This window comes from Coregonus clupeaformis, unplaced genomic scaffold (assembly GCF_020615455.1).
Source record: "Coregonus clupeaformis isolate EN_2021a unplaced genomic scaffold, ASM2061545v1 scaf0565, whole genome shotgun sequence".
NCBI classification, from domain to species: domain Eukaryota; kingdom Metazoa; phylum Chordata; class Actinopteri; order Salmoniformes; family Salmonidae; genus Coregonus; species Coregonus clupeaformis.
Genome location: NW_025534020.1, coordinates 108,008 through 121,556, shown reverse-complemented (window position 1 = coordinate 121,556; position 13,549 = coordinate 108,008). Strand labels below are relative to the sequence as shown.

The 13,549-nt window shown below is 48.5% G+C and overlaps 1 protein-coding gene across 1 annotated transcript in view; it reads right to left on the bottom strand.

The window, feature by feature from the left end:
- znf598 (zinc finger protein 598) overlaps window positions 1-13,549 on the bottom strand; it is a 72,451-nt gene that overhangs the window by 40,258 nt on the left and 18,644 nt on the right. Inside the window, exons 4-6 of the mRNA XM_045215955.1 lie at window positions 11,424-11,635; window positions 2,164-2,381; window positions 1,968-2,076 (exon numbers count right to left, since the gene is read on the bottom strand). Of these exons, the coding sequence (XP_045071890.1) occupies window positions 1,968-2,076; window positions 2,164-2,381; window positions 11,424-11,635 (539 nt within the window). The remainder of the gene's footprint in view (window positions 1-1,967; window positions 2,077-2,163; window positions 2,382-11,423; window positions 11,636-13,549) is intronic.

The following is a 13,549-nucleotide window of genomic DNA, read 5'->3' as shown; positions in this document are numbered from 1 at the left end:
GGCCAGGAGAAACTGGAATTAGGATGGTTCCTCACCCTGACAGTAGTCTATGGGGCCAGGAGAAACTGGAATTAGGATGGTTCCTCACCCTGACAGTAGCCTATGGGGCCAGGAGAAACTGGAATTAGGATGGTTCCTCACCCTGACAGTAGTCTATGGGGCCAGGAGAAACTGGAATTAGGATGGTTCCTCACCCTGACAGTAGTCTATGGGGCCAGGAGAAACTGGAATTAGGATGGTTCCTCACCCTGACAGTAGCCTATGGGCCAGGAGAAACTGGAATTAGGATGGTTCCTCACCCTGACAGTAGCCTATGGGGCCAGGAGAAACTGGAATTAGGATGGTTCCTCACCCTGACAGTAGCCTATGGGCCAGGAGAAACTGGAATTAGGATGGTTCCTCACCCTGACAGTAGTCTATGGGGCCAGGAGAAACTGGAATTAGGATGGTTCCTCACCCTGACAGTAGTCTATGGGGCCAGGAGAAACTGGAATTAGGATGGTTCCTCACCCTGACAGTAGTCTATGGGCCAGGAGAAACTGGAATTAGGATGGTTCCTCACCCTGACAGTAGCCTATGGGCCAGGAGAAACTGGAATTCATACTTTGGTTCTTTAAACACACATGAGTGATCAGCTAACTTCAGCCAACGCTAGCTAGAAATCAATGAGAGTGATCAGCTAACTTCAGCCACCACTAGCTAGAAATCAATGAGAGTGATCAGCTAACTTCAGCCAACGCTAGCTAGAAATCAATGAGAGTGATCAGCTAACTTCAGCCACCACTAGCTAGAAATCAATGAGAGTGATCAGCTAACTTCAGCCACCACTAGCTAGAAATCAATGAGAGTGATCAGCTAACTTCAGCCACCACTAGCTAGAAATCAATGAGCGTGATCAGCTAACTTCAGCCACCGCTAGCTAGAAATCAATGAGCGTGATCAGCTAACTTCAGCCACCGTTAGCTAGAAATCAATGAGAGTGATCAGCTAACTTCAGCCACCACTAGCTAGCTAGAAATCAATGAGAGTGATCAGCTAACTTCAGCCACCACTAGCTAGCTAGAAATCAATGAGAGTGATCAGCTAACTTCAGCCACCACTAGCTAGCTAGAAATCAATGAGAGTGATCAGCTAACTTCAGCCACCGCTAGCTAGAAATCAATGAGAGTGATCAGCTAACTTCAGCCACCACTAGCTAGCTAGAAATCAATGAGAGTGATCAGCTAACTTCAGCCACCACTAGCTAGCTAGAAATCAATGAGAGTGATCAGCTAACTTCAGCCACCATTAGCTAGAAATCAATGAGAGTGATCAGCTAACTTCAGCCACCGCTAGCTAGAAATCAATGAGAGTGATCAGCTAACTTCAGCCACCACTAGCTAGAAATCAATGAGAGTGATCAGCTAACTTCAGCCACCACTAGCTAGCTAGAAATCAATGAGAGTGATCAGCTAACTTCAGCCACCGCTAGCTAGCTAGAAATCAATGAGAGTGATCAGCTAACTTCAGCCACCGCTAGCTAGAAATCAATGAGAGTGATCAGCTAACTTCAGCCACTGTTAGCTAGAAATCAATGAGAGTGATCAGCTAACTTCAGCCACCACTAGCTAGAAATCAATGAGCGTGATCAGCTCATTTCAGCCAACGCTAGCTAGAAATCAATGAGAAGTGATCAGCTAACTTCAGCCACCACTAGCTAGCTAGAAATCAATGAGAGTGATCAGCTAACTTCAGCCACCGCTAGCTAGAAATCAATGAGAGTGATCAGCTAACTTCAGCCACCGCTAGCTAGCTAGAAATCAATGAGAGTGATCAGCTAACTTCAGCCAACGCTAGCTAGAAATCAATGAGAAGTGATGGGGGCAACCCAGCAATGTTTCGGACAAACGAACTGGTTTGACGTTACTTAAAGCTGATTAGTGTGATGACGTGTCATGGTGATGTCATAGCGATGATGTCATACTGACCGGTTGTATCTCCAGCTTCCTCTGGTGTTCTGTTGGTTCCCTTGGCTCCTCCCTCTCCCCCCACGTCCCGACCTCCCCTCCTCATAGTCCTCTCCAGACACCACGCCTCCTGGAACGAACACACAGCGTGTTACCAAAGCAGGCCCGAAACCCAGTTTGGCGTTTAGACAGAAAGCGGTGTAGTATCCAGTCTCACCGTCGTTGCGTCGGTTCTGGCGCGGGGCGTAGTTGAACTGCAGGTCTATGTGTCGGTTCTGTCGCGCTTCGGCCCGGTTCTTGCTGTGCGCCGAGGCCTTGTGGGCCTTGTAGTCGATCTCGCTCCTGAAGGCGTGGGTGAACTGCTCCGTAGCACAGTGCCCTTCCTCACACAGATAGTGGGCCTCACGGAAGTGTTCACTCAGATACTGGTAGTCACTGGAGAGAGGGGGGGGGTTACAACATGCTTAGGACAGATACTGGTAGTCACTGGAGAGAGGGGGGTTACAACATGCTTAGGACAGATACAGGTAGTCACTGGAGAGAGGGGGGGTTACAACATGCTTAGGACAGATACTGGTAGTCACTGGAGAGAGAGGAGGGGGGTTACAACATGCTTAGGACAGATACTGGTAGTCACTGGAGAGAGGGGGGGTTACAACATGCTTAGGACAGATACTGGTAGTCACTGGAGAGAGGGGGTTACAACATGCTTAGGACAGATACAGGTAGTCACTGGAGAGAGAGGGGGTTACAACATGCTTAGGACAGATACTGGTAGTCACTGGAGAGAGGGGGGTTACAACATGCTTAGGACAGATACTGGTAGTCACTGGAGAGAGAGGGGGTTACAACATGCTTAGGACAGATACTGGTAGTCACTGGAGAGAGGGGGGTTACAACATGCTTAGGACAGATACTGGTAGTCACTGGAGAGAGAGGAGGGGGGTTACAACATGCTTAGGACAGATACTGGTAGTCACTGGAGAGAGAGGAGGGGGGTTACAACATGCTTAGGACAGATACTGGTAGTCACTGGAGAGAGAGGGGGTTACAACATGCTTAGGACAGATACTGGTAGTCACTGGAGAGAGGGGAGTTACAACATGCTTAGGACAGATACTGGTAGTCACTGGAGAGAGAGGGGGTTACAACATGCTTAGGACAGATACTGGTAGTCACTGGAGAGAGAGGAGGGGGTTACAACATGCTTAGGACAGATACTGGTAGTCACTGGAGAGAGGGGGGTTACAACATGCTTAGGACAGATACTGGTAGTCACTGGAGAGAGAGGAGGGGGGTTACAACATGCTTAGGACAGATACTGGTAGTCACTGGAGAGAGGGGGGTTACAACATGCTTAGGACAGATACTGGTAGTCACTGGAGAGAGGGGAGTTACAACATGCTTAGGACAGATACTGGTAGTCACTGGAGAGAGGGGGGTTACAACATGCTTAGGACAGATACTGGTAGTCACTGGAGAGAGAGGAGGGGGTTACAACATGCTTAGGACAGATACTGGTAGTCACTGGAGAGAGAGGAGGGGGGTTACAACATGCTTAGGACAGATACTGGTAGTCACTGGAGAGGGGGGGTTACAACATGCTTAGGACAGATACAGGTAGTCACTGGAGAGAGAGGGGTTACAACATGCTTAGGACATATACAGGTAGTCACTGGAGAGGGGGGGGTTACAACATGCTTAGGACAGATACTGGTAGTCACTGGAGAGAGGGGGGTTACAACATGCTTAGGACAGATACAGGTAGTCACTGGAGAGAGAGGAGGGGGTTACAACATGCTTAGGACAGATACTGGTAGTCACTGGAGAGAGAGGAGGGGGGTTACAACATGCTTAGGACAGATACTGGTAGTCACTGGAGAGAGAGGGGGGTTACAACATGCTTAGGACAGATACTGGTAGTCACTGGAGAGAGGGGGGTTACAACATGCTTAGGACAGATACTGGTAGTCACTGGAGAGGGGGGGTTACAACATGCTTAGGACAGATACTGGTAGTCACTGGAGAGAGAGGAGGGGGTTACAACATGCTTAGGACAGATACTGGTAGTCACTGGAGAGAGGGGGGTTACAACATGCTTAGGACAGATACTGGTAGTCACTGGAGAGAGAGGAGGGGGGTTACAACATGCTTAGGACAGATACTGGTAGTCACTGGAGAGAGAGGAGGGGGTTACAACATGCTTAGGACAGATACTGGTAGTCACTGGAGAGAGAGGGGGGTTACAACATGCTTAGGACAGATACTGGTAGTCACTGGAGAGAGGGGGGGGTTACAACATGCTTAGGACAGATACTGGTAGTCACTGGAGAGAGAGGAGGGGGGTTACAACATGCTTAGGACAGATACTGGTAGTCACTGGAGAGAGAGGAGGGGGTTACAACATGCTTAGGACAGATACTGGTAGTCACTGGAGAGAGGAGAGGGGTTACAACATGCTTAGGACAGATACTGGTAGTCACTGGAGAGAGAGGAGGGGGGTTACAACATGCTTAGGACAGATACTGGTAGTCACTGGAGAGAGGGAGGAGGGGGTTACAACATGCTTAGGACAGATACTGGTAGTCACTGGAGAGAGAGGAGGGGGTTACAACATGCTTAGGACAGATACTGGTAGTCACTGGAGAGAGAGGGGGGGTTACAACATGCTTAGGACAGATACTGGTAGTCACTGGAGAGAGAGGAGGGGGTTACAACATGCTTAGGACAGATACTGGTAGTCACTGGAGAGAGGGGGTTACAACATGCTTAGGACAGATACTGGTAGTCACTGGAGAGAGAGGAGGGGGGTTACAACATGCTTAGGACAGATACTGGTAGTCACTGGAGAGAGGGGGGTTACAACATGCTTAGGACAGATACTGGTAGTCACTGGAGAGAGGGGGGTTACAACATGCTTAGGACAGATACTGGTAGTCACTGGAGAGAGGGGGGTTACAACATGCTTAGGACAGATACTGGTAGTCACTGGAGAGAGAGGAGGGGGGTTACAACATGCTTAGGACAGATACTGGTAGTCACTGGAGAGAGGGGGGTTACAACATGCTTAGGACAGATACTGGTAGTCACTGGAGAGAGGGGGGTTACAACATGCTTAGGACAGATACTGGTAGTCACTGGAGAGAGGGGGGTTACAACATGCTCACTCAGATACTGGTAGTCACTGGAGAGAGGGGGGTTACAACATGCTTAGGACAGATACTGGTAGTCACTGGAGAGAGGGGGGTTACAACATGCTTAGGACAGATACTGGTAGTCACTGGAGAGAGAGGAGGGGGTTACAACATGCTTAGGACAGATACTGGTAGTCACTGGAGAGAGAGGAGGGGGTTACAACATGCTTAGGACAGATACTGGTAGTCACTGGAGAGAGGGGGGTTACAACATGCTTAGGACAGATACAGGTAGTCACTGGAGAGAGGGGGGTTACAACATGCTTAGGACAGATACAGGTAGTCACTGGAGAGAGGGGGGTTACAACATGCTCACTCAGATACTGGTAGTCACTGGAGAGAGAGGAGGGGGGTTACAACATGCTTAGGACAGATACTGGTAGTCACTGGAGAGAGGGGAGGGGGTTACAACATGCTTAGGACAGATACTGGTAGTCACTGGAGAGAGAGGAGGGGGGTTACAACATGCTTAGGACAGATACTGGTAGTCACTGGAGAGAGAGGGGGGGTTACAACATGCTTAGGACAGATACTGGTAGTCACTGGAGAGAGAGGAGGGGGTTACAACATGCTTAGGACAGATACAGGTAGTCACTGGAGAGAGGGGGGTTACAACATGCTTAGGACAGATACTGGTAGTCACTGGAGAGAGGGGGGTTACAACATGCTTAGGACAGATACTGGTAGTCACTGGAGAGAGGGGGTTACAACATGCTTAGGACAGATACTGGTAGTCACTGGAGAGAGGGGGGTTACAACATGCTTAGGACAGATACTGGTAGTCACTGGAGAGAGGGGGGTTACAACATGCTTAGGACAGATACTGGTAGTCACTGGAGAGAGGGGGAGGGGGTTACAACATGCTTAGGACAGATACTGGTAGTCACTGGAGAGAGAGGAGGGGGGTTACAACATGCTTAGGACAGATACTGGTAGTCACTGGAGAGAGGGGGGTTACAACATGCTTAGGACAGATACTGGTAGTCACTGGAGAGAGGGGGGGTTACAACATGCTTAGGACAGATACTGGTAGTCACTGGAGAGAGGGGGTTACAACATGCTTAGGACAGATACTGGTAGTCACTGGAGAGAGAGGGGGTTACAACATGCTTAGGACAGATACTGGTAGTCACTGGAGAGGGGGGGTTACAACATGCTTAGGACAGATACTGGTAGTCACTGGAGAGAGGAGGGTTACAACATGCTTAGGACAGATACTGGTAGTCACTGGAGAGAGGGGGGTTACAACATGCTTAGGACAGATACTGGTAGTCACTGGAGAGAGAGGAGGGGGGTTACAACATGCTTAGGACAGATACTGGTAGTCACTGGAGAGAGGGGGTTACAACATGCTTAGGACAGATACTGGTAGTCACTGGAGAGAGAGGAGGGGGGTTACAACATGCTTAGGACAGATACTGGTAGTCACTGGACAGAGGGGGGTTACAACATGCTTAGGACAGATACAGGTAGTCACTGGAGAGAGAGGAGGGGGGTTACAACATGCTTAGGACAGATACAGGTAGTCACTGGAGAGAGAGGAGGGGGGTTACAACATGCTTAGGACAGATACTGGTAGTCACTGGAGAGAGGGGGGTTACAACATGCTTAGGACAGATACAGGTAGTCACTGGAGAGGAGAGGAGGGGGGTTACAACATGCTTAGGACAGATACTGGTAGTCACTGGAGAGAGAGGAGGGGGGTTACAACATGCTTAGGACAGATACTGGTAGTCACTGGAGAGAGAGGAGGGTTACAACATGCTTAGGACAGATACTGGTAGTCACTGGAGAGAGAGGAGGGGGGTTACAACATGCTTAGGACAGATACAGGTAGTCACTGGAGAGAGAGGAGGGTTACAACATGCTTAGGACAGATACTGGTAGTCACTGGAGAGAGAGGAGGGGGGTTACAACATGCTTAGGACAGATACAGGTAGTCACTGGAGAGAGAGGAGGGTTACAACATGCTTAGGACAGATACTGGTAGTCACTGTGGAGAGAGGAGGGGGGTTACAACATGCTTAGGACAGATACAGGCGTGTGAGAGTGTGTGAGTATGTGTGAGAGTGTGTGAGTATGTGAGTACTGTGTGTGTATGCATGTACACTACCGTTCAAAAGTTTGGGGTCACTTAGAAATTCCCTTGTTTTCGAAAGAAAAGCAATTTTTTTTGTGTCCATTAAAATAACATCGAATTGATCAGAAATACAGTGTAGACATTGTTAATGTTGTAAATGGCTATTGTAGCTGGAAACGGCTGATTTTTAAAAAATGGAATATCTACATAGGCGTACAGAGGCCCATTATCAGCAACCGTCAGTCCTGTGTTCCAATGGCACGTTGTGTTTGCTAATCCAAGTTTATAATTTTAAAAGGCTAATTGATCATTAGAAAACCCTTTTGCAATTATGTTAGCACAGCTGAAAACTGTTGTGCTGATTAAAGAAGCAATAAAACTGGCCTTCTTGAGACTAGTTGAGTATCTGGAGCATCAGCAATTGTGGATTCGATTACAGAATCAAAATGGCCAGAAACAAATAACTTTCTTCTGAAACTCGTCAGTCTATTCTTGTTCTGAGAAATGAAGGCTATTCCATGCGAGAAATTGCCAAGAAACTGAAGATCTCGTACAACGCTGCGTACTACTGCCTTCACAGAACAGCGCAAACTGGCTCTAACCAGAATAGAAAGAGGAGTGGGAGGCCCCGGTGCACAACTGAGCAAGAGGACAAATACATTAGAGTGTCTAGTTTGAGAAACAGACGCCTCACAGGTCCTCAACTGGCAGCTTCATTAAATAGTACCCGCAAAACACCGGTCTCAACGTCAACAGTGAAGAGGCGACTCCGGGATGCTGACCTTCTAGGCAGAGTTGCAAAGAAAAAGCCATATCTCAGACTGGCCAATAAAGAGAAAAGATTAAGATGGGGAAAAGAACACAGAGAGTGGACAGAGGAAGATTGGAAAAAAGTGTTATGGACAGATGAATCAATGTTTGAGGTGTTCGGATCACAAAGAAGAACATTTGTGAGACGCAGACCAAATGAAAAGATGCTGGAGGAGTGCTTGATGCCATCTGTCAAGCATGGTGGAGGCAATGTGGTGGTCTGGGGGTGCTTTGGTGGTGGTAAAGTGGGAGATTTGTACAGGGTAAAAGGGATCTTGAAGAAGGAAGGATATCACTCCATTTTGCAACGCCATGCCATACCCTGTGGACGGCGCTTGATTGGAGCCAATTTCCTCCTACAACAGGACAATGACCCAAAGCACAGCTCCAAACTATGCAATAACTATTTAGGGAAGAAGCAGTCAGCTGGTATTCTGTCTATAATGGAGTGGCCAGCACAGTCACCGGATCTCAACCCTATTGAGCTGTTGTGGGAGCAGCTTGACCGTATGGTACATAAGAAGTGCCCATCAAGCCAATCCAACTTGTGGGAGGTGCTTCAGGAAGCATAGGGTGAAATCCCTTCAGATTACCTCAACAAATTGACAACTAGAATGCCAAAGGTCTGAAAGGCTGTAATTGCTGCAAATGGACGATTCTTTGACGAAAGCAAAGGACACAATTATTATTTCAATTAAAAATCATTATTTCTAACCTTGTCAATCACTACATGTCCTATTCATTTTGCTATATTTCCTATTCAAACTCATTTCATGTACGTTTTCATGGGAAAAAATGACATTTCTAAGTGACCCCTAACTTTTGAACGGTAGTGTATGTGTGTGTGTGTATGTGTGAGTGAGTATGTATATGTATGTGTGTGTGTATGTATGTACATACAATACCAGTCAAAAGTTTGGACACCTACTCATTCCAGGGTTTTTCTTTATTTTTACTATTTTACAATGTGTTTTTTCTGGATTTTTGTTTTAGATTCCGTCTCTCACAGTTGAAGTGTACCTATTATAAAAATTACAGACCTCTACATGCTTTGGAAGTAGGAAAACCTGCAAAATCGGCAGTGTATCAAATACTTGTTCTCCCCACTGTATGTATGTATGTATGTATGTATGTATGCATGTATGCATGTATGCATGTATGTATGTATGCAGATAAAACTTGCAGACATGCATGCGTGTGTGTGTGTGTGTGTGTGTGTGTGTGTGTGTGTGTGTGTGTGTGTGTGTGTATGTATGTATGTATGTGTGTGTGTGTGTGTGTATGTATGTATGTATGTGTGTGTGTGTGTGTGTGTGTGTATGTATGTGTGTGTGTGTGTGTGTATGTATGCATGTATGTATGTATATATGCATGTGTGTGTGTATGTATGTATGTATGTATGTATGTATGTATGTATGTATGTATGTATGTATGTATGTGTGTGTGTGTGTGTGTGTGTGTGTGTGTATGTATGTGTGTGTGTGTGTGTGTATGTATGTATATATGTGTGTGTGTGTGTGTGTGTGTGTGTGTGTGTGTGTGTGTGTGTGTATGTATGTATGTATGTATGTACAGTGGGGAAAAAAAGTATTTAGTCAGCCACCAATTGTGCAAGTTCTCCCACTTAAAAAGATGAGAGAGGCCTGTAATTTTCATCATAGGTACACGTCAACTATGACAGACAAAATGAGAAAAAAAAATCCAGAAAATCACATTGTAGGATTTTTAATGAATTTATTTGCAAATTATGGTGGAAAATAAGTATTTGGTCAATAACAAACGTTTCTCAATACTTTGTTATATACCCTTTGTTGGCAATGACACAGGTCAAACGTTTTCTGTAAGTCTTCACAAGGTTTTCACACACTGTTGCTGCTATTTTGGCCCATTCCTCCATGCAGATCTCCTCTAGAGCAGTGACGTTTTGGGGCTGTCGCTGGGCAACACAGACTTTCAACTCCCTCCAAAGATTTTCAATGGGGTTGAGATCAGGAGACTGGCTAGGCCACTCCAGAACCTTGAAATGCTTCTTACGAAGCCACTCCTTCGTTGCCCGGGCGGTGTGTTTGGGATCATTGTCATGCTGAAAGACCCAGCCACGTTTCATCTTCAATGCCCTTGCTGATGGAAGGAGGTTTTCACTCAAAATCTCACGATACATGGCCCCATTCATTCTTTCCTTTACACAGATCAGTCGTCCTGGTCCCTTTGTAGAAAAACAGCCCCAAAGCATGATGTTTCCACCCCCATGCTTCACAGTAGGTATGGTGTTCTTTGGATGCAACTCAGCATTCTTTGTCTTCCAAACACGACGAGTTGAGTTTTTACCAAAAAGTTATATTTTGGTTTCATCTGACATTCTCCCAATCCTCTTCTGGATCATCCAAATGCACTCTAGCAAACTTCAGACAGGCCTGGACATGTACTGGCTTAAGCAGGGGGACACGTCTTGCACTGCAGGATTTGAGTCCCTGGCGGCGTAGTGTGTTACTGATGGTAGGCTTGGTTACTTTGGTCCCAGCTCTCTGCAGGTCATTCACTAGGTCCCCCTGTGTGGTTCTGGGATTTTTGTTCACCATTCTTGTGATCATTTTGACCCCACGGGGTGAGATCTTGCGTGGAGCCCCAGGTCAAGGGAGATTATCAGTGGTCTTGTATGTCTTCCATCTCCTAATAATTGCTCCCACAGTTGATTTCTTCAAACAAAGCTGCTTACCTATTGCAGATTCAGTCTTCCCAGCCTGGTGCAGGTCTACAATTTTGTTTCTGGTGTCCTTTGACAGCTCTTTGGTCTTGGCCATAGTGGAGTTTGGAGTGTGACTGTTTGAGGTTGTGGACAGGTGTCTTTTATACTGATAACAAGTTCAAACAGGTGCCATTAATACAGGTAACGAGTGGAGGACAGAGGAGCCTCTTAAAGAAGAAGTTACAGGTCTGTGAGAGCCAGAAATCTTGCCTGTTTGTAGATGACCAAATACTTATTTTCCACCATAATTTGCAAATAAATTCATTAAAAATCCTTCAATGTGATTTTCTCATTTTGTCTGTAATAGCTGACGTGTACCTATGATGAAAATTACAGGCCTCTCTCATCTTTTTAAGTGGGAGAACTTGCACAATTGGTGGCTGACTAAATACTTTTTTTCCCCACTGTATGTATGTGTGTGTGTGTGTGTGTATGTATGTATATATGTGTGTGTGTGTGTGTGTATGTATGTATGTGTGTGTGTGTGTGTATATGTGTGTGTGTGTGTGTGTGTGTGTATGTATATGTGTGTGTGTGTGTGTGTGTGTGTGTGTGTGTGTGTGTGTGTGTGTGTGTGTGTGTGTATGTATGTATGTATGTATGTATGTATGTGTGTGTGTGTGTGAGAGTACTGTATGTGTGAGTACCTGTAGTACTCCTGGGCCCCGTCAGCATCACAGAAGTGACAGAAGTAATGGTCTCTACGGAGGTGCTTCAGAAGCTCGTCGTTGTCAAGGTAACGGTCATCACAGAACTTGCAGAGCGGGTGTCCGCGGTGGGATGTGTCATCAGGGTCACCATGCGTACGGTGACGCGCCAGATCCTTCCTGTTGTACCACTTCCTCTCATGGGAGAAGATCTGGTGGGGGGGCAGGAACAGGTTACATACATGTTAGACAGACAGGTTTAACAGACAGACAGACAGCGATAACAGACAGACAGACAGGCATAACAGACAGACAGGTACAGCAGCCAGACAGACAGACAGGTACAGCAGCCAGACAGACAGACAGGTACAGCAGCCAGACAGACAGACAGGTACAGCAGCCAGACAGACCGGCACAGCAGCCAGACAGACAGGTACAGCAGCCAGACAGACAGGTACAGCAGCCAGACAGACAGACAGGTACAGCAGCCAGACAGACAGACAGGTACAGCAGCCAGACAGACAGACAGGTACAGCAGCCAGACAGACAGACAGGTACAGCAGCCAGACAGACCGGCACAGCAGCCAGACAGACAGGTACAGCAGCCAGACAGACCGGCACAGCAGCCAGACAGACAGGTACAGCAGCCAGACAGACAGACAGGTACAGCAGCCAGACAGACAGGTACAGCAGACTGACAGACCGGCACAGCAGCCAGACAGACAGACAGGTACAGCAGCCAGACAGACCGGTACAGCAGCCAGACAGACCGGCACAGCAGCCAGACAGACAGGTACAGCAGCCAGACAGACAGACAGGTACAGCAGCCAGACAGACCGGCACAGCAGCCAGACAGACAGACAGGTACAGCAGCCAGACAGACAGACCGGCACAGCAGCCAGACAGACCGGTACAGCAGCCAGACAGACCGGTACAGCTGCCAGACAGACAGGTACAGCAGCCAGACAGACAGGTACAGCAGCCAGACAGACAGGTACAGCAGCCAGACAGACCGGCACAGCAGCCAGACAGACCGGCACAGCAGCCAGACAGACAGACAGGTACAGCAGCCAGACAGACAGGTACAGCAGCCAGACAGACCGGCACAGCAGCCAGACAGACAGACAGGTACAGCAGCCAGACAGACCGGCACAGCAGCCAGACAGACCGGCACAGCAGCCAGACAGACAGGTACAGCAGCCAGACAGACAGACAGGTACAGCAGCCAGACAGACAGACAGGTACAGCAGCCAGACAGACAGACAGGTACAGCAGCCAGACAGACCGGCACAGCAGCCAGACAGACAGACAGGTACAGCAGCCAGACAGACCGGCACAGCAGCCAGACAGACAGACAGGTACAGCAGCCAGACAGACCGGCACAGCAGCCAGACAGACCGGCACAGCAGCCAGACAGACAGACAGGTACAGCAGCCAGACAGACAGACAGGTACAGCAGCCAGACAGACCGGCACAGCAGCCAGACAGACAGACAGGTACAGCAGCCAGACAGACAGGTACAGCAGCCAGACAGACAGGTACAGCAGCCAGACAGACAGGTACAGCAGCCAGACAGACCGGCACAGCAGCCAGACAGACAGACCGGCACAGCAGCCAGACAGACCGGCACAGTAGCCAGACAGACCGGCACAGCAGCCAGACAGACAGACAGACCGGCACAGCAGCCAGACAGACAGACCGGCACAGCAGCCAGACAGACAGGCACAGCAGCCAGACAGACAGACACAGCAGCCAGACAGACAGACAGGTACAGCAGCCAGACAGACAGACAGGTACAGCAGCCAGACAGACCGGCACAGCAGCCAGACAGACAGACAGGTACAGCAGCCAGACAGACAGACAGGTACAGCAGCCAGACAGACCGGCACAGCAGCCAGACAGACAGGTACAGCAGCCAGACAGACCGGCACAGCAGCCAGACAGACAGACCGGCACAGCAGCCAGACAGACCGGCACAGCAGCCAGACAGACAGGTACAGCAGCCAGACAGACCGGCACAGCAGCCAGACAGACCGGCACAGCAGCCAGACAGACAGACCGGCACAGCAGCCAGACAGACCGGCACAGCAGCCAGACAGACCGGCACAGCAGCCAGACAGACAGAC